Here is a 22,004-nt window from a genome sequence, read left to right as displayed (position 1 = left end):
TAACGGGCCTAGGGGGCTTCTGGCCTAGTGCAGTGAGTCACTGACCCCTGCACCCTCACCTCCTTCCCCTAGCCTCTCCTGGCGCCGACTAGCGTGGGCTCAGCATGCCAAATGTATCCAATCTCCTCTGCAGGGAGATCCTACAGCCCTATTAGCTACCTGGCATCACCTGCCCCTGTGCACCCTGGGGGCTGTATTCTTCTTGGGAGCTATTCTCCCATTGGCCGCCTCGCGCGCACTTCCTTTGCGCATGCGCCAACCTCCGTAATGGCCACCGGCTGCTGGGACAAATTGCGCAACCACAAGGAAGATGGCGACGCCCCTCGCGGGAGCCGCCGAGAGTCCCCAACAGTGCGCCCAGCTCCCGGAACCCGATGGACACGCTCCGATCGGCCCCCACTCCTGCGGCCATCCAATGGGTCCGCCACTTTGCTCGGCGGCACCCGCGATCACCACAGGTGAGGGGGACCTGGCTACTTACTGTATCTGCTTTTTATTCATACTATGGAACTGTACAGTATGTTACTATGTTACACTATGAGGACTTTACTGGTCTTTTGGCTGCTAATCTCCAACTCTCTTTATACTTTTCTAGATGGTTATGTTGTGACACAATCCTGAGCCATTAAAGTTTTGCAGTGTTTGAAATGAAGTTCCTGTTTGAGAATGGACCATATGTGTTTTTTGGTGCCCCTGTCTTCTACGACTCCTTTGGGGTTAATGATTTAGGTTTGAAAAAGCTGATACTAAATCCTGTATATTTGTCCAAAAAAAACTGATCATTCCAATTCTGTTTTATATACAGGCTCATTCTAAAATCCAACACATATAGATTAAGTAACCTCCGGTCAGCACCTCCAGAGCAGCACTGCCCACTACCAGCACCTCCAGAGCAGCGCTGCCCACTGCCAGCACCTCCAGAGCAGCACTGCCCACTGCCAGCACCTCCAGAGCAGCACTGCCCACTGCCAGCACCTCCAGAGCAGCACTGCCCACTGCCAGCACCCCCAGAGCAGCGCTGCCCACTGCCAGCATGTATCCACGCTTGTTAAGTGAGTAGAGGAGATATTTTGGTGTCTTTGAAATCTGCAAGGAGGGAATATCTGATTATTTTGCAGTTATGCGAGTCAAACACCCAAACTAATCTTGTTTTCCTATAGAACCATCAGCAGGTAAGAAGATAATATATCTTCACCTCTGTCATGTTCTGCCAGAAGGGCTAGTAATACATTTCTTTACAAGAGGTATTATATTATACCAATATCAGAGGAGGTGATATCACAAGAAGCGCCCCCACTCCCAGCTTTACATGATGGATTTTCCTTTTCTTGTTGCCAGGTTTCCCAGTGGATGTGCTGGAGAGGTTAGAGATTAAGTCGGAGAAAGAAGAGACCGACACAGAGGAACATCTGACCCCAATAAAGGAAGAAATAGATGCATTTCCTGTTTGTGGTAAGTACCCTTACATCCTCACTTATCTGTATTCAGTATGTTTAAAAATGGACTGAAATGTCTGCAATATTTTGGGAAATAATATTAAAGCGTGCATACAATTATAAGATACCTGTCCTAATGAAAAAAATCATTTGTCTAAGGCAGGGGGGCGCAAGCTTTTTTTCCTTCGCCCCCTGCCGGATGTCCTCCTCTCTGTGCGACCCCTCCCTTCTCCTCCTTACCTTGATTCACGGCGCCTGGGCATCGTGATGGCACGTTGCCATAGCAACGTGACGTCACATAACCCAGCGGCGTCATTTCAGCCCGCGTTGCCATTGTTCCGCGTCTCCAGATGCCGGCTGAATCAAGGTTAGTATGGTGTAATTTAAGTGCCTTCGGGAAGCACGCTGGGCCTCTGTAAACCCTGCGCCAACCGCCGGTAATCTCGCGCCCCCCTTGGGGGTCGTGCACCCCTAGTTTGCCCACCGCTGTTCTAAGGTTATATTGGGAATATTATTGTTATTGAGGTTTGAACATTGGTAGCTCCAAAATGTTTTCAGCACTTGGGGGTAAGAACTTCTTCAGCACTCAAAGGGTTAATAATAAAGTAAAATCAATCACTTCACCCCTCCCCCATAGGGATAAGTATAAAGTATTTCTGTATACTGATATCACAAGAAGCGCCCCCACTCCCAGCTTTACATGATGGGTTTCCCTTTTCTTGTTGTCAGGTTTCCCAGTGATTGTGCTGGAGAGTTTAGAGATTAAGTCGGAGAAAGAAGAGACCGACACAGGGAAACATCTGACCCCAATAAAGGAAGAAATAGATGCATTTCCTGTTTGTGGTAAGTACCCTTACATCCTCACTTATCTGTATTCAGTATGTTTAAAAATGGACTGAAATGTCTGCAATATTTTGGGAAATAATATTAAAGCGTGCATACAATTATAAGATACCTGTACTAATGAAAAAAATGATTCATCTAAGGTTATATTGAGGATATTAGTGTTATTGAGGTTTGAACATTGGTAGCTCCAAAATGTTTTCAGCACTTGGGGGTAAAAACTTCTTCAGCACTCAAAGGGTTATTAATAAAGTAAAATCAATCACTTCACCCCTCCCCCATAGGGATCAGTATAGAGTATTTCTGTATACTGATATCACAAGAAGCGCCCCCACTCCCAGCTTTACATGATGGATTTCCCTTTTCTTATTGCCAGTTTTCCCAGTGGTTGTACTGGAGAGTTTAGAGATTAAGTCAGAGAAAGAAGAACCGAACCCAGAGGAACATCTGACACCAATAAAGAGTGAAACTGTTCCATTTCCTGTCTCTGGTGAGTACCTTTTCCCCTTTGTCTGCACAAAGGGGTGTTATCTTGTTACAAGAAGCATGGTCACATTTAGTGAATATTCATGGTTCATTGCCTCTCATAGGAAGTCCCCAGGCCTGCTGGGTGTTCTGGGACAAGCCACATGCAGCAGAGTTAGAAGTGCAATATGGCACACAAACACGTATAAAAGGTTGGAATTGCAGAGTTATAGGTATCGGACCATCAATAGATACAATAAAACGCATTTGGGAAAACAAATTCACAGAACAAAGAAAAGATCTTTTTGTTCACAGACTCACCAGATTAAACCTCACCCACCCAGCGTACATCTCCGTTGCTCCAAAGGCGCACAGCCTGATGAGGGCCCACCCAAGAACTGCTCCCCTCTGCACAGGAACAGCGTGCTAAGGGTTAACATGTGCTTGTTCTTTGTTGAATTTGCAGCCCCACCCACTGGAATGTTAATGAGCCAAGGGGACAAAGAAAAGATCTTTTTGTTCACAGACGCACCAGATTCAACCTCACCCACCCAGCGTACATCTGCATTGCTCCAAAGGCGCACAGCCTTTGACGCAGCCGAAGGGCAGCCAAACGGTGTGAGCCGTTTTCTGCCGTTCGCTGATGTTAGTTGATGTTAAAGCTGCTCTATTTCTATCTGAAACACATAAGCCCTTTATTCCCTGTACCCAATTTTCCAACTTTTCTGTCCATGAAATGTCTATGAATTCCCTGTATAACCCTGTTCTTTTATCGTAACCATGTATTTTTTATAACTCTGTGCCCAGGACATACTTGAAAACGAGAGGTATCTCTCAACGTATTACTTCGTGGTAAAACATTTTTATAAATAAATAAAAAATAACTAACCTGGTTCCCCAGCTTAGACAATAACCTCTCATTTAGGGCCATTAGATACGCAATAATAGCCACAGTCTTTAGACATAGCTTAACTGATAGATGGGGGACAGCGTCCCAAGAGTCCAGGCAATTCTTCCGGACAGTGAAGGTCATGATGAGGGCGTCCTCCTCGAACTGCATACAGGGGAGCAGCGTGCCCCCAGCCTCCGGGCTCTAGGAGAGAAAATGAAGCAGCAAACCTAGCTGCCATAAATACCTGTTCCTTAATTAGGATAGCAGGTGAGGGAGAACTAGATGATTAAACTGACGAGTTTTCATCCCTTTGTAGGCAGCCTGTAGCACGAACGTTGTGGCGCGTATACGCCGATAATTTTCTCTCTCCCTTCTTCCTTGGATAAGAGATTTGCAGGGCTTCTGAATAATTTGAATGCTTTTCTCCCTTTTCAATACGTTTAGTCCACTTGTGAGAGAATCATGTTCCTTGCGTACATCTCGCAATTCTGCTCTCAGAGCCTCCATCTCTTCCTGGTGCTGGCTCTGTGTGCATGAACGCATCTCATTACGTTTAGGAACTCTGTCTTCATTACGTCTACGCTCTACAAATCTCGTTGCTAGGGTCCCATCAGCTTGCCTTTCCCAGGTTTCTTTCTCCTGGTCATCCTGACTGTTGGGGATGGAGCAGCGTCTCTGCTCCTCTAGCTCTTGCTTCAGTTTCTGGACCTTCTCGTGCTCCCTCTCATACTGCTCTGCGGGGACACACTGGGTACTCAGACGCTCATTCCTGAAAGGACACCACTTTGTGTGATCAGACACATGAGACATTAAACACATTTTTTCCTCCATTTTTGCACTTTCAGCTATATTCTTCACCCTGACCTCTGGGGGTGCTATTGCGTCAATACTTTTCACACTTTACTCACAGAGTCTGTACTTTCTTCGGCTGGCAGCCATTTTAAACCCCCACATTTATTTCTAAACCCACAGACTTAGTGTCGACCCACATTCTCCACCATAAGTGACAAACGCCACCCTTGCGTAGCGCTGACGTCTGTCTGGGCTCTTACCAGTCTTCTAGGGTTGATTTAGAAAAAACGCAAGAATAAGAGGTAGCAATATAGTGCGTAACTCCAGGCTTCTGCCTGTTTTATTTCGTCCCAGTAAAGGACTGCAGATTCAATAGATACATGTTTGAGGCACTCAGCCATTTACCTTGGGCGGTTTACTCATATTAGTGTCTTAACTCTATGCCCAGGACATACTTGAAAACGAGAGGTAACTCTCAATGCATTACTTCCTGGTAAAATGTTTTATAAATAAATAATAAATAAGTGACACTAAACATTTCAAACACCGTCGCTTAAAGAAACCATAAAAGTAACACCTATCCCTTTTTAGGGATCTAACTATACAATAGTATCAGCCTCTCTAACGTTTGCTGGGCCAACTAACCTGGTTCCCCAGCTTAAACAATACCCTCTCATTTAGGGTCACTAGATACACAATAATATCCAGTCTTTAGATATAGCTTAACTTTATGAATGGTAATAAAGTTACTTTATTGGCTAATTGACCTGAATTGCCTTTTCCTGTTCTCATTGCTATACATACATACGGGGATATTTTTCTCAGATGCTTAATGTGTTACCTCCCACGGAGCGAACAGCTGCTATTGTCGGGTGCTAGGGGGTTAATCTTACCTACCCCACTCGTCAATTAGGGGCCTTTCTGTGGCTAGTGTTTCTATCACATAGGTAACCACATATTCATATATACCACTCGCATTGCGCAGGTGTTGCCTAAGATATACCATCCATCCCACTTAATGTGTCTGCATCTACCATTCACATGAGTGGTTGAACAGTTTTTGCTATCAGCACAGTGTAGAACAGTTTTGGAATAGCGGTCTTACATTGGTCCTATTACTATATCAATAGTAGGCAGTATACTTACAGCATGGGATCCTGAATATCTATCAAGGATCCCCCATATGTTCCATCTACGTAGCTGTCACAGCTATGTTATATAAGATTCACAGTCACGTGCTGTTTGATCTGCCCTTTATTTTAAACCCCATTATTTTATTCATTGTTTGATAATTAAGTATTTTAATATTATCACTATACATTAGCAGTGATTGAGTGCTTATATACCAGGTCTCCCTTTTCTCTTGTATACTCTATCTCCCTTACCTAGTTAGCACCTCACCGTGGTTCACCTTCTCAGCTGTGCGGGAGTTCCTCTTTGTGTGTAGCTATTTTTTACAAGCGTTATATTGATGACCTGATTAGGATTTGGGAAGGGGATTCACATTCACTGGACACTTTCATCAATACTGTTAATTCCAATATGTTGAATCTTAACTTTACTTATGAACACTATATTAATCAGATTAATTATTTAGATATCACTTTATTTATTGACCTTACAGGAGAAATACAGACTGACATTTATAGGTAACAGAATTCCAGAAATACCTTTCTTAAAGCGGATAGCAATCACCCCAGGTCACTCATCCGTGGTATACCCAAGGGCCAATTTCTCCGCCTAAGGCGGCTTTGCTCTAACGAGGATTCTTTTGATCAACAGGACACCGAATTAGCAAAAAGAGTTTCTGTCAGGGGCTACAGAACAGGGGATACAGAGGAGGCTTACATGAATGCCAAACTCTGTACTCATGCTGAGTTACTGTCTTATGGTTCGACTGGTTCTAGCCAGGGGGTTTAAATCAAGGAGAGACCAGGGAACTCCCGAAGGATCCAATCCGCTGTTTATTACACGGCATAGATCAAATCCGCTCAAACATACAGAAATATTGGGAAGTGCTCACCTTGGAGGAAGACCTTAAAGAGTCAATTGAACAAGGACCAATATTTGCAGTTAGAAAGGCTAAATCCTTGGCAAACTATCTTTCGCCTAGTTTATTTACCTCCAGGTCAGACTGTGTTCATGAATCAAATTTAATACATGTTTTTTTCCAAATGTGGTAAATGTGTATTTGTTGCTATGCCAATCCTATCAAATCTATTGATATTGTACACAGTAAGAAAACACACACAATTCCAGTTTTTATTCATTGTAATTTTGTGATTTATTACTTGACATGTGGTTGTGGTCGAGGATTCGTTGGGCGGACAATCAGACCAGTGAAGGTCAGAATTATGGAGCACATTCCTTCTATTAGAAAACTAGATCAGTTGCTCCCAGTTTCCAAACATTTTACAAATTGTACATTGGGAAACTTGTCCACCTTTCATTTTTCAGCGATTGAATCTATACCTGTCCCTACACAAGGGGATTGAATCTATACCTGTTCCTACACGAGGGGATTGAATCTATACCTGTTCCTACACGAGGGAATTGAATCTATACCTGTCCCTACACGAGGGGATGATAGAATTAAACAGCTTAATCAGTGTGAGATGTTTTGGATCCACTTACTTAATTCTCTATCCCCTTTTGGGATTAATACAGAATGGGACATAAAACATTTGCTCTAAGCTATATTATTCCTTTGCCCATTCTCAGGTTATATAATACTGTGTGTGTTTCATATACATTTGTTTCTAACATTGAGATACATATGTGTCTCTCCTAGTCACATTTGATGAGTAGTATTGTATCCTTAATGTGGCAATTTTCTCAGTGTGGTTTATTTAATTACATCTTATTCATTATGTATATTGCCCTTATCAAGATTCAAATTGTTCTTTGCCTTGGTAGTTGAGTTTACATTTATTATATGTATATTATCACGTAATTATATTATTTGGTGTTACAGTTAATTTAATCTAAGAATTTTATTCCCTCCACATCCTATCCACTTTTAAATTAGATGCCTTTTCATTGAATTGTTATTGTCCTTATGAGTCTAATTAAGTTTATTGTTATTGTATTCTTTATTGTGTCCTTTTGCTGGATTTCTCCCCCACAGTTATACTGCCTTCTTTCCGTGGTTACATTTTCCCTGGACTGTTTTGTTCCCATGGGACGTTTTTACCTGAGATACATGTAAGCAGTGTTTCCGGCGGGGAGTGTCTATAACGTGACACTCTCTAGACTCAGGAAAACACTCTGTGATAAAGCGCCCATGCGAGAAACGCGTTGGAGGTTTCTCTTTTAACTTGCGCTGTGTGTCTCAATAACTCTTATTTTATCTACTTTTGCCTCCAGTTCTTCTTTTCTACAATGTTTTGAATGTGAGAGGAGAAGGAAAGAGAGGAGTCAAATATTACACCAAGGCCGTGTGCTTGGGAAATTATATGAATAGTATTTGTGACTGACAAAATATGACACAAAATGGAGCAGTTTAGTTTATGTGGGTCTTATGGCAGAAGATTACATGGGCAGTGTAGTCGCTGCATCACTTAGATTGTAAGCTCTCCAGGGCAGGGATTTCCGTTCCTATTGTATGATTGTGTTTGTTGCACTTATTGTATTATAATTCCCTGTACCGTATTGTTTCTGCTGTAAAGCACTGAGTACACTGCGGGCCTTGTATAAATAAAGACATACATACATGGGCATCTACAGTATCTTCACACTATAGGTTGCTGTCTGGTTTAGTTGATATTATTAACGCACTACTAATATGATAGGTCAGGAGTTCCTTAACTTTATTTCTCATGGACAGTTTCAATGTTAATTATTTGGAGGATGTACATGTACACTTAAATAATGAATACAGTAATAAATACAAGTTATATATGTATCAATGATTTCACTGTGAGAGCTGCTACAAATACATTTCAGGCCTTCGGGAACCACCACCACCACAGTCATTAGGGGCCACTGGATGTCCATGTGCCACAATTTTAAAACCCTGGGTGATGAGAATATTTTGTTAATTAAGTATTGGTGAAATAGATTCTTCAGTGTTTTGGATTTGTAATTTGCGTTCAGTAATTTGATTTACAGACTGAAAACATTTATTCTGTCTTTTTTTGTTTACTTCTGTTAGAGAACGGTCTGAATGAGGAACAGAACTGGAGCTCTGATGCATCCAGAAGCTGTCTGACTCCTCGCAGCCCAGAAGTGCCAAAAAGCAATGATTCCTGCCACATTTTAGAAACGTGCAAGGAACCAGTGCCAAATGGTGGTGAACTTACAGACCTTGTACAGCACACAGCGGAGACGGACTATAAATATGGGTCCAGCAAAAGGTATGCAAGAAGAAGCCGTGGTGCTCAGCCTTTTCTCTGTTGTCAGTGTGGCAAAAGCTTCTCACTGGACAGGGACCTGCTCACACACCTTTGTGTCCCCACTAGAGAGCAAACCTTTACATGTACAAATGGTGGGAGCAGTTTCTCACTGAAGGGGAAACTTCTTTCACACCAGATGATTCAGACAGCAGTGACTCCTTTTACTTGTACAGTGTGTGGGAAACAGTTAGGTACTAAGAGGACCCTCCTCAATCATCAGAGGGTTCATACAGGGGAGAAACCATTCACATGTACAGAGTGTGGGAAACAATTCAATACTAAGAGCCACCTCCTCATACACCAGATAACTCATACAGGAGAAAAACCATTCACATGTACAGAGTGTGGGAAACAATTCAGTACTAAGAGCAACCTCCTCATACACCGGATGACTCATACAGGAGAAAAACCATTCACATGTACAGAGTGTGGGAAACAATTTAGTATGAAGGGAAACCTCCTCAGACACCAGATGACTCATACAGGAGAAAAACCATTCACATGTACAGAGTGTGGGAAACAATTCACATTTAAGAGCTGTCTCCTCAAACACCAGATGACTCATACAGGAGAGAAACCATTCACATGTGCAGAGTGTGGGAAACAATTCAGTATTAAGAGAAACCTCCTCAGACACCAGTTGACTCATACAAGGGAGAAACCATTCACATGTGCAGAGTGTAGTAAAAGCTTTTCTCGGAAGACAGAGCTCCTCAACCACGAGCGGATTCATACAGGGGAGAAACCATTCACATGTACAGAGTGTGGGAAACAATTCAGAAGGAAGAGCAGTCTCCTCATACACCAGATGACTCATACAGGGGAGAAACCATTCACATGTTCAGAGTGTGGGAAACAATTCAGTACTAAGATAAACCTCCTCAGACACCAGATAACTCATACAGGAGAAAAACCATTCACATGTGCAGTGTGTAGTAAAAGCTTTTCTCTGAATACGACTCTCCTCAACCATGAGCGGATTCATACAGTGGAGAAACCATTCACATGTACAGAGTGTAGTAAAAGATTTTCTACAAAGGCGGAGCTCCTCAAGCATGAGCGGATTCATACAGGGGAGAAACCCTTCACATGTACAGAGTGTGAGAAAAACTTTTCTCAAATGAGCCACCTCCTCAGACACCACAGGATTCATACACGGGAGAAACCATTTCCATGTACATAATGTTGGGAAAGCTTTTCACAGAGGATCAGCCTCCCTACACACATGAGGATTCATACATGAGATAAAATATGTGATTGTTCACAGTAGGGTTTGGCAATATACCAGTAGCATAGTAATACTGCAGTAATAAAAATGGACAGTAGCACAATACTTGACATTCCTATCAGCAGCTGCAGAGTGGGGGTGCGTCTGGCAGGGAGGCATGGGGGTGGGGACTGTGTCAGAGAGGGGACTGAGTGTGGGTCTGGTAGAGACAGTGGAGTGGGAGTGAGTCTGGGAGCTCCTTGACTTTCACATGCTGCAGCTATAAGGAACCCTCCTGCTGGTAATCTCACCCCTCCATATTAACCACCTCCCCTCTGCCATGCCTCTTATCCCTTCCCTTCCACCATGACTCAACCCCTTTCTCTCCTCCCCCGTATTTCTCTCGGCTCTCACCCGTGCCTCTTGACCTCCTTCCCCATGCCCATTAACCCACGCCTCCTCATGCCCTATTAATGTGTACAGGAGAAGGGGGGTTGAGGGGGTAATTGTAAATTTTGTTACTGTGCACCCCAAAACTGGAACCACTTACCGGAGACTCTCGCATCCACCACCAGTTTAAGTTCTTTTAAAACTAAGGCTGTCTCACATTTTAATCTGGTCTGTAACTGTTACATATGCCTAGAATATATATTATCTTTAACTGTGCATGCAATGTCTTGTATATAATGTATACCCTGTTCACTTATGTAACTGTATTTGTAACCATGTATTATTTGTCATCTTAACTTTGTGCCCAGGAAATAAATGAAAACGAGAGTGTGGGTGTAGTTAGTGTAACATTTTCATTGAAATATTTTTTATTTTTAAAATTAAAATATACTAAAATGTATTAGCTTTTTTACATGTTATTTAGAATGAAATGCATTTGTATAAGAAATATGTTTCACAATAAATGACTTTGAACATTGAGTACTTTTGCTTTTTTGCTTTCTATTGGGTGTTAATATATTGCTGAATATTATCACGATAAATTACTTAATACTCTTTTATGGTGGGAAGTATTTTTGTTATTGTCTAACCCTAGTTCAGGGTGTTGGAAACAATTCAGTACAAAGTGTGACCTCCTGTCGCACCCAAGTATTTACATGGGAGAAACCATTTGCTTGTTCAGTGTGGGAAACAATTCAGTGTTAAGGTCACCTCTTCAGATACCAACAAATTCATACAGGGAGAGGCCTTTCACATGGACAGAGTATAGGAAAAACGTTTCTTGGATGAATGACCTCACACACCACATGATTCACACAGGGGAAATAATGTGCTTGTTCAGAGTGTGGTAAACCATTTTATACAAAGTGGGACCTCTTGTTACACCAGCAGATTTACACAAGGGAGCAACTTTTTAATTGTACAGAATTTGGGAAACATTTCAGCACTGAGAGGCACCTCAACACACCAAACAATTCATAAAAGGGGATTACATCATAATCAATTCTGTAATAGGAGGACACTCCTCAGACACCAGAGCATTTACACAGGGGAGAAACCTTTCCCATGTGCAGAGTGTATACAATGTTTCTCAGTAAGAAAACCTTGTCACCCAAGTGTTTACACAGGGTAGGTATCTATGTATCTATATCTTTATTTATATAGTGCCATTAGTGTACATAGAGCTTCACAGAACTAATACATGTGACAATCATATAAATAATACAAATAAAACATAAGTGCTTCAGACATAAAACTGACATTTAAGAAAAGGAGTCCCTGCTCCAAAGAGCTTACAATCTAATTGGTAGAAGAACGTACAGAGACGGTAGGAGGGTGTTCTGGTAAGTGTGTCTGCAAATGGTCAAAGTTTATGTACGAGTTGTAAATTATCAGCCATGGTGCTACTCGTATGTTTCGTTAAGCAGGTGGGTCTTAAAGGTGGATAGAGAGGGTGCTAGTCGGATACAGTGGGGAAGGGCTTTCCAGAGGTGTGGGAAAGGCGTCGCATGCGGCTCCCTTTGCAGGGCACCGCCATCTTAGAGGCAATTGCACATGCGCAGGATGCTGCGCATTCGCAGGACAAGCACGCACACGGCAGCCTATAGGAAGAGGCTCCAAGCAGGGACAACATATCCAATGAGCCTCTGGGACAGAGTCACATAGCGTATATCTGCCAATAGGGCTCCTGAATCCTGCTCTGCAGATAGATACTTTTTGTTCACTGCAAGCCATGCCAGTTGGAGCAGGGACAAGGAAGGGGTAAGAGGTATGTGCCGGTGTCTGTGGCATCTGCAATAGGCCAGATATCCCCTATTAGGCCCCGACTCCCCTGTGGAGCAGCTGGTTGCTGCAGGGACACTGCCCTGTAGAATCAGAGCATAGGAACAAAGCCAGGACGTGGCTCCATCCTGGACCAGGTTGATCTGGGACCAGATCATCCATTTATGACCACAGAGGTGGTACAATTTACGCGGGGCCCACCCAATCTAGAGGCGGGGCATCGCGGTTTATCACTTCGGATCCGTGGATCCCATATTCATCCTTGCTACGCCTAGTTGTGGACATACCCGGCTGATATCTGATCTCACCACGTGCACCAACCACACATGGGCTTTTGGGGCAGCGCTGTCACACACACGTGGGAGGGTGATTGACTCCGTGGACACTAGACTGTTGGGTGCTCTGGGGCATTTTAGTACTTGGGGGTAAACCCAAGAGGATGAAGACACGGTGCAAAAGGGAGCACGGTGAAGGGGTACCACCCTGTGAGGCTTGTATGTTTTGGAGTAATATTATTATTAGTCTGTGCAGTAAAACTGTTATACCTACACAAGTGTGTTTTTTGTTTCAAACTTTTTTATTGGTTTCCAAAGGGATAAACAAATTAGTAATATAACAGCGTTTAAAGGGGGTATCTTTACAGCATTTTTTATATACATAGAACCAGAACCTTGTACTCCAACAGAACCAGCTGTATCTGTACTAATTCCAGAGATTCCTTAAACCATGAACCCTTTTTCAATTTTTCTTTGCAAGGCAGAGTCCCTGTGCATATCCCTTGTGAAAAGTGTAAATAAAAAACAGTCTGAGGTTATTTTGAAACAGAATAACACGTGAATTTATTCAAGTCAAGTGCACAACGGAGACAGCTTTTTGAAAAAAAGCTCTCTAACAATAACACGGTATGCCATATATTTATACCCTAAATACTAAAAAGTGTCCTCCCTCAATGGGGGCTTGCGCGTCACTAATATTACCTCATTTGTAATACATAACAATATTACAGCCGATGTCATTTTGTAATACATAACAATATTGGATAACTGCCTGTCAGCTAAAAACCATTATGGGGTTAAATGGGATGTGCCTATTCTGCCACCTGGCATATTGTATGAGAACCAGTTTCTCTGTAAGAATCTGAGCTTATCTCACGGGTTCTCACAACCTCTAGCCTGTTTACACTTTCAATTTGAAGCTGATTGGATGAGGAAAGATCAATAAAGTCAGCTAAGAGCGAAAACATACCCTTCTCTGCTTCACACATTTGTTTATACAGAAATGAAACACAGAAATTAGACTCACAAAGACAAGACAGAGACAAGACAAGATGGCAGATTGAAATATTCACACAAAATGGCTTCATCCTAAATGCTGTTATGTTGTTATGCCAGACCCCATAATGTCTCAACTTCGTTAGTCCCTCCTCTAATTCTTTAAAACATTGTTTTTTTGAGAATTATTGGTATCATTTTAGTCCAGTAACACGTTGGGAGGCACAGGGGTGCTCCATCATCTCATAATGCTGCTTGAGGGTGTAGGACAGTGCACGAGGGTGGCGTATGGCATTGCGGCCAATTTCTTTTCCAGAGTTAGAACATTGTACTTGGCATCTTTTTTCTTCAAGGAACTTCTGTAAATTGGTTCTGCAAACAATGACATTATGTCTGCATAGGGGGTGGCACATTTGTGGATCATGCCTTTGACAAACGTAACACAAACATAGATGACAACGAGTATCACAATCACACACATTACCGCATTCAAAAAATTCGCTCCTAGTGATCCTACCAATCCAGTCAGTCCCAAAGGGTCCCAGTCTGTGTCGCCTTCCTTCCTAAGTCTTTCTTGAATTTCTTCTATCTTGTCTAACTCATGCTGTACCTTGCCACTCTGATCTTGGATGAAAACACAACATTGTTCTTTAATTAGGGCACATACACCTCCTTTTGATGTTAAAATGTAATGTAAAGCTATTCTGTTTTGTAAGGCCATAAGCCTGATCTGAACCTGTTCTTGGTTTAGTGATGCAATAGCTGTAGTGGTGTAATTGAGGACATCATCTAACACATCTGTTAATGTATTACGCCTGTCATATAGTAACCCAACTCCTACATTTGGAAATAAACTAGCCCAAAATTGTTCTCTCCATAAACTACTTTTCAGTCCTGCAGTGTTTGGTGTTTTTCTCTTGTTTCTGAGACGCCCTGCAGGTAATTCTTTGGTGATTGTAAATGCAGGGACCACTTTCCCTAAATAACAAGATCCTATCCAATTGCAAGGTAAGATTCTATATGCCCACTTTCCACAGAGCCAATAAATTCCACGTGGTAGAGTAAAGTTTCTGCATCCTCGAAAAGTTGCATCTACTGATAAAGATGTGTTTGCAGCTATATATTTTGTTGCTGCTATTTGTTTTGCTCTATATTGTGTCTGATTCAGTGTACTGTTATCTATGCATTTGTACCAATAGGAAATTGATCTTCGGTCTTTGTTTACATATATTTCTAGTTGAAAACAAGTGTCATTTGTGGGAGGGAGGACTTCACCTATGGAAACATTTCCAGTTGTACTGCTTATGTGACAACCTCCCACTGGAATAATATTCATCAATGGTACCCTGTTAAATTCTTTGGAGAATTGTCCAGTCAACATATCTGGTAATCTTGGTGTGTCATTTGCTGCAGGAGTTAATTCTTCCTGGGTATACTGTAAGGAATGCCAATCCAAGGTGACTCCTGATTATGAGGCACATACCCAGCAAGATTCGTTAATACCAAATTTCTGGTATATTGTTCTGCATGTGTCCATAAATGTATTATCACTTTCCCAAGGGGTTAAATGTAAGTCTCATTTGTTTCTGGATGTATCAGTGGACTTTGTGATGTTTGTGGGTGAGATGCTTTGTGTAGTGTTACCTTGACCATGGTGATAGATATCTGCGATGTATAAGGAACACAGGCAGATGAGTATTGTTGACAAAGCTCCACAGAGCATCATCATGACAATCTTGTCATCTCTCTGTGGGTTATACTTTTGCAGACCCAATGGTCCATACATCTTAAAATTCTAACTTATACACACTATAAAAGAATAAAAATATTGAGTCTCTGAAAAATGAAATGTTCTGATAGAAATCAGGAATATTGAGTCTCTGAAAAAATAGAATGTTTTGAGTTTTTGAAAAACTGAAATGTTCTGATAAAACCAGGCCTGGTATTTTATTTTACTCGTTGGTTAACAGTCAGAGTTTTTGACTCGTCAAAATGTTAACTTGATGTAGCTGTGCTTTAGATGTCTTTGGTCGAGCTGGAATGAGTTTCACGTGTGTTACGTGGATCCAGGAGGAATTTTCTGCTACTTTAATTGCTGTGGTGAGAAGAATTTGAAAAGGACCTTTCCATCTGGGATGAAGAGAGTGCTTACGTAGGAAATGCTTGACCATTACCCAATCGCCTTCCTGGAGATGATGCTGCTCTGTGTTTTCTTTGGTAGACTGTACTGCTTGTACCTGTGAGTGAAGAGACTTAAGAAATTTCATTAATCTTATACAATACACGCTGATTAAGTCATCAGTGAGTGCATGATCATGCTTCATTAATTCTAATGTGCCGGCACAAACCATTGGCCTACCCATTATTATTTAATGAGGAGTTAATCTCGTCTTGGCCTGAGGAGTACTTCTGATTGCCATTAGTGCTAATGGGAGAGCATCTGGCCATTGCAATTTTGTTTCCGCACAAATTTTACTGATTTTATTCTTTAGGACCCCATTGGTCCTCTCAACTTTGCCAGCGCTCTGCGGATGATAGATAATACCTAGGACCTTAGCTAGATCCTGAACTATTGCGGCAGTGAAATGTGTGCCTTGGTCTGAAAAAAATATGCTGAGGAATTCCATATCTAGGAATGAACTCATGTAGTAGCTTTTTAGCCACAGAACGAGCATCTGAGTGTTGACATGGGTATGCTTCAGTCCATCCTGAGAACATGCAAACAACAACCAAAACATAGTGATAGTGTAGGCTATGTGGCATTTCAATAAAATCAATTTGTAAGTTGCGAAATGGACCCTGAGGGCATAAGATTTTTCCTGGGCCAACAGTGTGACAGGGTAAATAAAAGCCACCAGTTATATGTCTGGCAGACATATGTTTAATCTGCAGTACAGCAGTGGTGAGGTTAACTTCTCATGGCAATTAGTTGAATCCCAGCTGCCTAATTAAGGTGTGTTAAAAACCCCAGGATGTGCACAAATGCCTGGCTGGTGAGGAGATAGGACTGAAAGTGCTGAAGAGATTACTGATATAAGGTCTGTGTTGCAAAGTACTTATGTGTTGAACTGTCTGTCTCCTGCATACAAAAGATGGTCTGCCTTATTCTGGTTTTGTCTGCTAAAGAGAACCTATTTTGCTCTGCCTGCTAAAAAGAAGTGACTTTGTTTTTCTGCTGAAGAAAAAGCTGTTTTTCTTTTGTTTGCTGGTGAGAAGCCATTTGTTTTTGGTGTGATGTATGTTTTTAGGCTCAAATAAATAAGCCTTATCCAAAGAACCCGCGTGTGTAGTTGCATGTACCCTGAAACATATGGTGTTAGAAGTGGGATTTTGAAAGCCCCCTGCAGTTAAAGGGCCACACACACACACACACACACACACACACACACACACACACACACACACACACACACACACACACACACACACAAGAATGAGAAAAATGGAAGAATTTTTTTAAGAGTTTCTGTGCGAGCAGACCAGACAGCAGGGACAGTTAATGCAGGAGCAGGTCCAACTACTACTGCAGCAGCAAACCCAGCTCCTAACCCAGCAGCAGAAAGCACAGGATGAGCGGATGGCCAAGCTGCTGACCCAATTCCAGGGGTCTGCCAGTCCAGAACTTGCAAACAAACAAACCCCCGATACTCCTGAGGAAAATGGCTCCGAACGAGGATCCAGAGGCTTTTTTACTGACATTTGAAAGGGATGCCGAAGCTCAGGGCTGGGCTGCAGATCGCTGGGCAACTGCTTTGGCCCCGCTACTCATAGGAGAAGCCCAGGCCTCATATCAGGGTCTCCCTGCAGATCAGGCAATGGACTACCGACAAGTAAAAGCCGCCATACTGGATTGCTTAGGTCTGACCCCAGAGACCTACCGGCAGCAGTTCCGAAACATGAAGTATGCCGCTAAGATGAGACCCCGGGTCCTCGCTCAGCGATTATTGGACTTGTGTACACGCTGGATACAACCCGAGGAGTGCACTAAGGAGGCAATTCTTGAGCAGGTGGTTTTGGAACAATTCCTACAAATAATACCCCCTTCCACACGCTCGTGGGTAAAACGCCACGCGGCTGAAACCCTAGCTTTGGCGTTCCGACTCGTGGAGAACTTCCTTGGGGCTGAGGAACAGGCGAGTGTCCTAGACCCGACAGGTCCGACTCCACCGGCACCTGCGGACGCCCAAAGAGGGAGGTCGGATCAACGGGGAACCTACGGCCCGTCCATGCGCAACCGCCAAGTCCAACGGAAGGAGCAGTCATTGCAGCAAGGGCGGAGTCAAAATGCTGGTCCCCGCCGAGACCCTCATCTCCTTCCTGATGTCGGCTCGTCGCAAAATGAGAGGTTCTTCCGAGGACGTCGCCCACAAGACCCACAAGATGCCTGGTATCCAGTATCCGGTCCAGCGGAGCGCTATCCACGACCCCCTCCTGTGAGGGAACCCTCTCCATGTTCCGCCTGCGGAGAACAAGGCCACCGGCAGGTGGACTGTCCACAGATGGATTGTTCCTTCAGCAGGACTGTCGCCTCGGCCTTCACTGGAGAAAATTACAAGCACTGGCTACTTCCAGCCCAGGTTAGGGGAAAAACCATCCAGGCCCTTGTAGATTCGGGCTCTGGGAAAACTCTGGTCCTCCAGGAACTGTTACCACCTAACGTGTGTTCTTTTGACTCCCCATGGAGTATAGAATGTATACACGGCGATGTAAAACGGTATCCGATGGCCAAAATCCGGCTACAGTTAAAAGGTCAGGAGGCCTACCTTGAAGTAGGAGTCTCTCCTTGGCTCCCTCCCCCCGTTGTGCTCGTCCAGGACTGGCCTTTCTTTTCGGACCTAATGGCTCCAGTCTCTCATGAGGAGCCTTATTCTATGGCCCAGGAGAACCCTGGCAAACTATTCCCCTTCTCGGCAGACCTTTTTCCCAGTAGACACCGGGTTCAAAAGACTCGGAAGCAAAGACGCTCTGACAAACATGACTGGTTGCAGAAATCTGGGTCTCAAGGTGACAATTCTAGTAGCCATAGGTCCCAAGTGATGGCTGGGGATGGCCAGAGGGAGGGGGATATGGGCCCTGGAGATTTACCAGACCTGTATCTCCCTGACTTTCGCCAGAAGCAAAGGGAAGACCCAGTCCTTGCTTGACAGTATGACAAGGTGGTGAAAATTGATGAGCAGATTTTGAATGCACAGGGGGTGATAGTATTCCCCCATTTTGAGCTATCAAATGATATCCTGTATAGGGTGAATAGGCAGACACAAACAGGGGAGGTCACCAGACAGATATTGGTTCCCAAGGCGTTTGTTAAATCTGTGTTCACTCTAGCCCATACTGTCCCTTGGGGTGGTCATCTGGGCAGGGATAAAACATTGGACCGTATTTCATCCCGATTCGATTGGCCAGGGATGCATAGTGATATTGCTAAGTTATGTGCGGCATGTCCGGAGTGCCAGCTAACTAGTCCAAAGGAACCAAAAAACGGCCCCTTTGGTTCCTCTACCCTTGGTGTCAGTTCCCTTTGAGAGGATTGGGGTAGACTTGGTAGGACCTCTAAAACCTTCTGCGAAAGGACACAGGTTTATTCTTGTAATAGTTGATTATGCAACAAGATATCCTGAGGCATTCCCCCTGAGAACAGCAAGTAGCCAACAAGTTGTTGGAACTGTTCTCACGGGTTGGACTTCCCCAGGTTTAATTGACAGACCAAGGTACAAATTTTATGGCTAAACTGATGAAGGATGTCTTAAAGTTACTAGAGGTCAAGTCTGTTCAGACATCGGTCTACCATCCACAGACTGACGGATTGGTGGAAAGATTTAACCGAACTCTAAAAGGGATGCTGAGGAAATTTGTAGATTCAGAGAAGAGAGCCTGGGATGAACTTCTCCCTTTTCTGCTGTTTGCAGTGCGGGAAGTTCCCCAGGCCTCCACGGGATTCTCTCCATTTGAACTGCTCTATGGCTGGCAAACCCGGGGTATCCTAGATCTCATAAAGGAGTCCTGGGAGGAACAGCGGTCCCCTTCTAAGAATACCCTCCTATATGTACTAGACCTTAGGAAGCGCCTAGATGTGGTCGGCCATTTTGCTAGGGAGAATCTTAGATCAGCCCTGGACAGTCAGGAGAGACATTACAATCAGAATGCTCGCATGAGAGTGTTTCACCCGGGAGACCAGGTGATGTTATTGTTACCCAGTTGCGAGAGTAAGCTCCTGGCCAAATAGCAGGGCCCATTTGAAGTACTCCGCCGTACAGGTGATGTGGATTACGAGATCGCTCAACCAGGGTCCAGGAAGGGTAAACAAATTTACCATGTGAACTTGCTGAAACCCTGGAAGATGCAGCGGTCTCTGTTTATCCACCCGGTGGAGGAGAAAAAGGACTTGGGTCCTCAGCCCCCACGGGAGAACATCATGGGTGAGGATAAAATCCTAATGGGTAAACAGTTGTCCACTGAACAAAAAGGGACTTGTTAGCAATAATTACACAATTCCATGATGTTTTTTCTGATTTACCAGGACAAACTAACTTAATTTCACATGCGATCGAGACAGCACCTGTGGTAAAAGTACGTTCCCGTCCTTATAGGTTGCCTGAAAGTCATAGGGCTCTGGTAGAGAAGGAGGTACAAGAAATGTTACACTTAGGAGTGATTGAGTAATCATGCAGTGAGTGGTGTAGTTCACTAGTTATGGTCCCTAAACCCGATGGGAAGGTAAGATTTTGTGTGGACCACCGAAAGGTCAATGCGGTATCCAAGTTTGATGCATATCCGATGCCAAGGGTGGACGAATTAATTGACGCCCTTGGTAAAGCGGAATATATATCCACGCTGGGCTTGACAAAAGGATACTGGCAAATACCCTTAGAGGAAAAGTCCAAGTGCAAAACAGCCTTTGCCACTCCCATGGGTTTATACCAGTTTGTGACAATGCCATTTGGACTGCATGGAGCCCCAGCCACATTTCAGAGACTCATGGATAAGGTACTGAGACCCCATAGGAATTATGCAGCAGCCTACCTAGATAACATTGTCATTTATAGCAAACATCCCATCTAAATAGGCTGAAAGCGGTCCTTAAATCTCTAAGAGAGGCAGGGCTCACAGCCAACCCTAAGAAATGTGCCTTGGGTAAGGCAGAAACCAAATACTTAGGGTATGCAGTGGGAGGTGGAAAAGTAAGGCCACTAGCCGACAAGGTAGCTGCCCTGAAAGAAGTCCCGACCCCCCAAACAAAAACGCAGGTACGCTCTCTGCTGGGTTTAGCAGGATACTACCGGCGCTTCATCCCCAACTACTTGGAAGTGGCAGCCCCTTTAACAGACCTCAGAAAAAAGTGTGCCCCTACACAAGTGGTATGGTCAAGGGAGTGTCAGAGAGCCTTTGAGGACATAAAAAGGTGTCTATCAGAGGGTCCCGTCCTTAGAAGCCCAGACTTCAACAGGCCTTTTGTAGTGCAAACGGATGCATCAGAGATAGGGCTAGGGGCAGTGTTGTCACAACAGTTTGAGGGAGTTGAACACCCTATCCTTTTCCTGAGTAGGAAATTGTTCCCGAGGGAAAAAAATTACTCAGTGATTGAGACGGAGTGCCTCGCAGTAAAGTGGGCAATCAAGGCTTTAAGGCATTACCTGGCAGGAGTCCATTTTACTCTGGTGACAGACCATGCTCCACTGAAGTGGTTAAATAGCATGAAAGATTCCAATGCTAGGTTAACTAGGTGGTATATGGCCCTCCAACCCTTCTCATTTGAGATTCAGCACAGGCCGGGAAAAGAGAACGCAAATGCGGATTTCTTTTCTAGAGAAGGAGTGGATGGTAGGGCTTCAGCCGTGCGTAGCCCCAGCCACACACTAACAAGGGAGGAATGTGACAGGGTAAATAAAAGCCACCAGCTATATGCCTGGCAGACATATGTTTAGTCTGCAGTACAGCAGTGGTGAGGTTAACTTCTCATGGCAATTAGTTGAATCCCAGCTGGCTAATTAAGCTGTGTTAAAAACCCCAGGATGTGCACACATGCCTGGCTGGTGAGGAGATAGGACTGAAAGTGCTGAAGAGATTACTGATATAAGGTCTGTGTTGCAAAGTACTTATGTGTTGAACTGTCTGTCTCCTGCATACAAAAGATGGTCTGCCTTATTCTGGTTTTGTCTGCTAAAGAGAACCTATTTTGCTCTGCCTGCTAAAAAGAAGTGACTTTGTTTTTCTGCTGAAGAAAAAGCTGTTTTTCTTTTGTTTGCTGGTTAGAAGCCATTTGTTTTTGGTGTGATGTATGTTTTTAGGCTCAAATAAATAAGCCTTATCCAAAGAACCCGCGTGTGTAGTTGCATGTACCCTGAAACATATGGTGTTAGAAGTGGGATTTTGAAAGCCCCCTGCAGTTAAAGGGCCACACACACACACACACAACGTGGGGCTCTGGGTTTTGAACCAACGGACAGCCGTGCGCAGAGGGACCGGGGTGGACCA

The 22,004-nt window shown here is 43.7% G+C and overlaps 2 protein-coding genes across 2 annotated transcripts in view; both read left to right on the top strand.

Moving 5' to 3' along the window:
• The window catches only part of LOC142488051 (uncharacterized), a 311,597-nt gene that overhangs the window by 20,496 nt on the left and 269,097 nt on the right, over positions 1 to 22,004 (top strand). The window lies entirely within an intron of this gene.
• Positions 2,171 to 10,903, top strand: LOC142488064 (uncharacterized). The gene is made up of 3 exons (XM_075588436.1): positions 2,171 to 2,279; positions 2,656 to 2,769; positions 8,582 to 10,903. Exon 3 carries the CDS (start codon positions 8,959 to 8,961, stop codon positions 10,003 to 10,005), a length of 1,047 nt encoding a protein of 348 aa, XP_075444551.1. The 5' UTR covers positions 2,171 to 2,279; positions 2,656 to 2,769; positions 8,582 to 8,958; the 3' UTR covers positions 10,006 to 10,903.

Source organism: Ascaphus truei, chromosome 2 (assembly GCF_040206685.1).
Source record: "Ascaphus truei isolate aAscTru1 chromosome 2, aAscTru1.hap1, whole genome shotgun sequence".
Classification (NCBI taxonomy): domain Eukaryota; kingdom Metazoa; phylum Chordata; class Amphibia; order Anura; family Ascaphidae; genus Ascaphus; species Ascaphus truei.
This window is presented reverse-complemented; position numbering and strand designations above follow the sequence as displayed.

What these genes read in the sequence shown, in the direction of transcription:
- LOC142488064 (XM_075588436.1), top strand. Translation starts at nt 8,959, where the DNA reads ATGATTCAGACAGCAGTGACTCCTTTTACTTGTACAGTGTGTGGGAAA.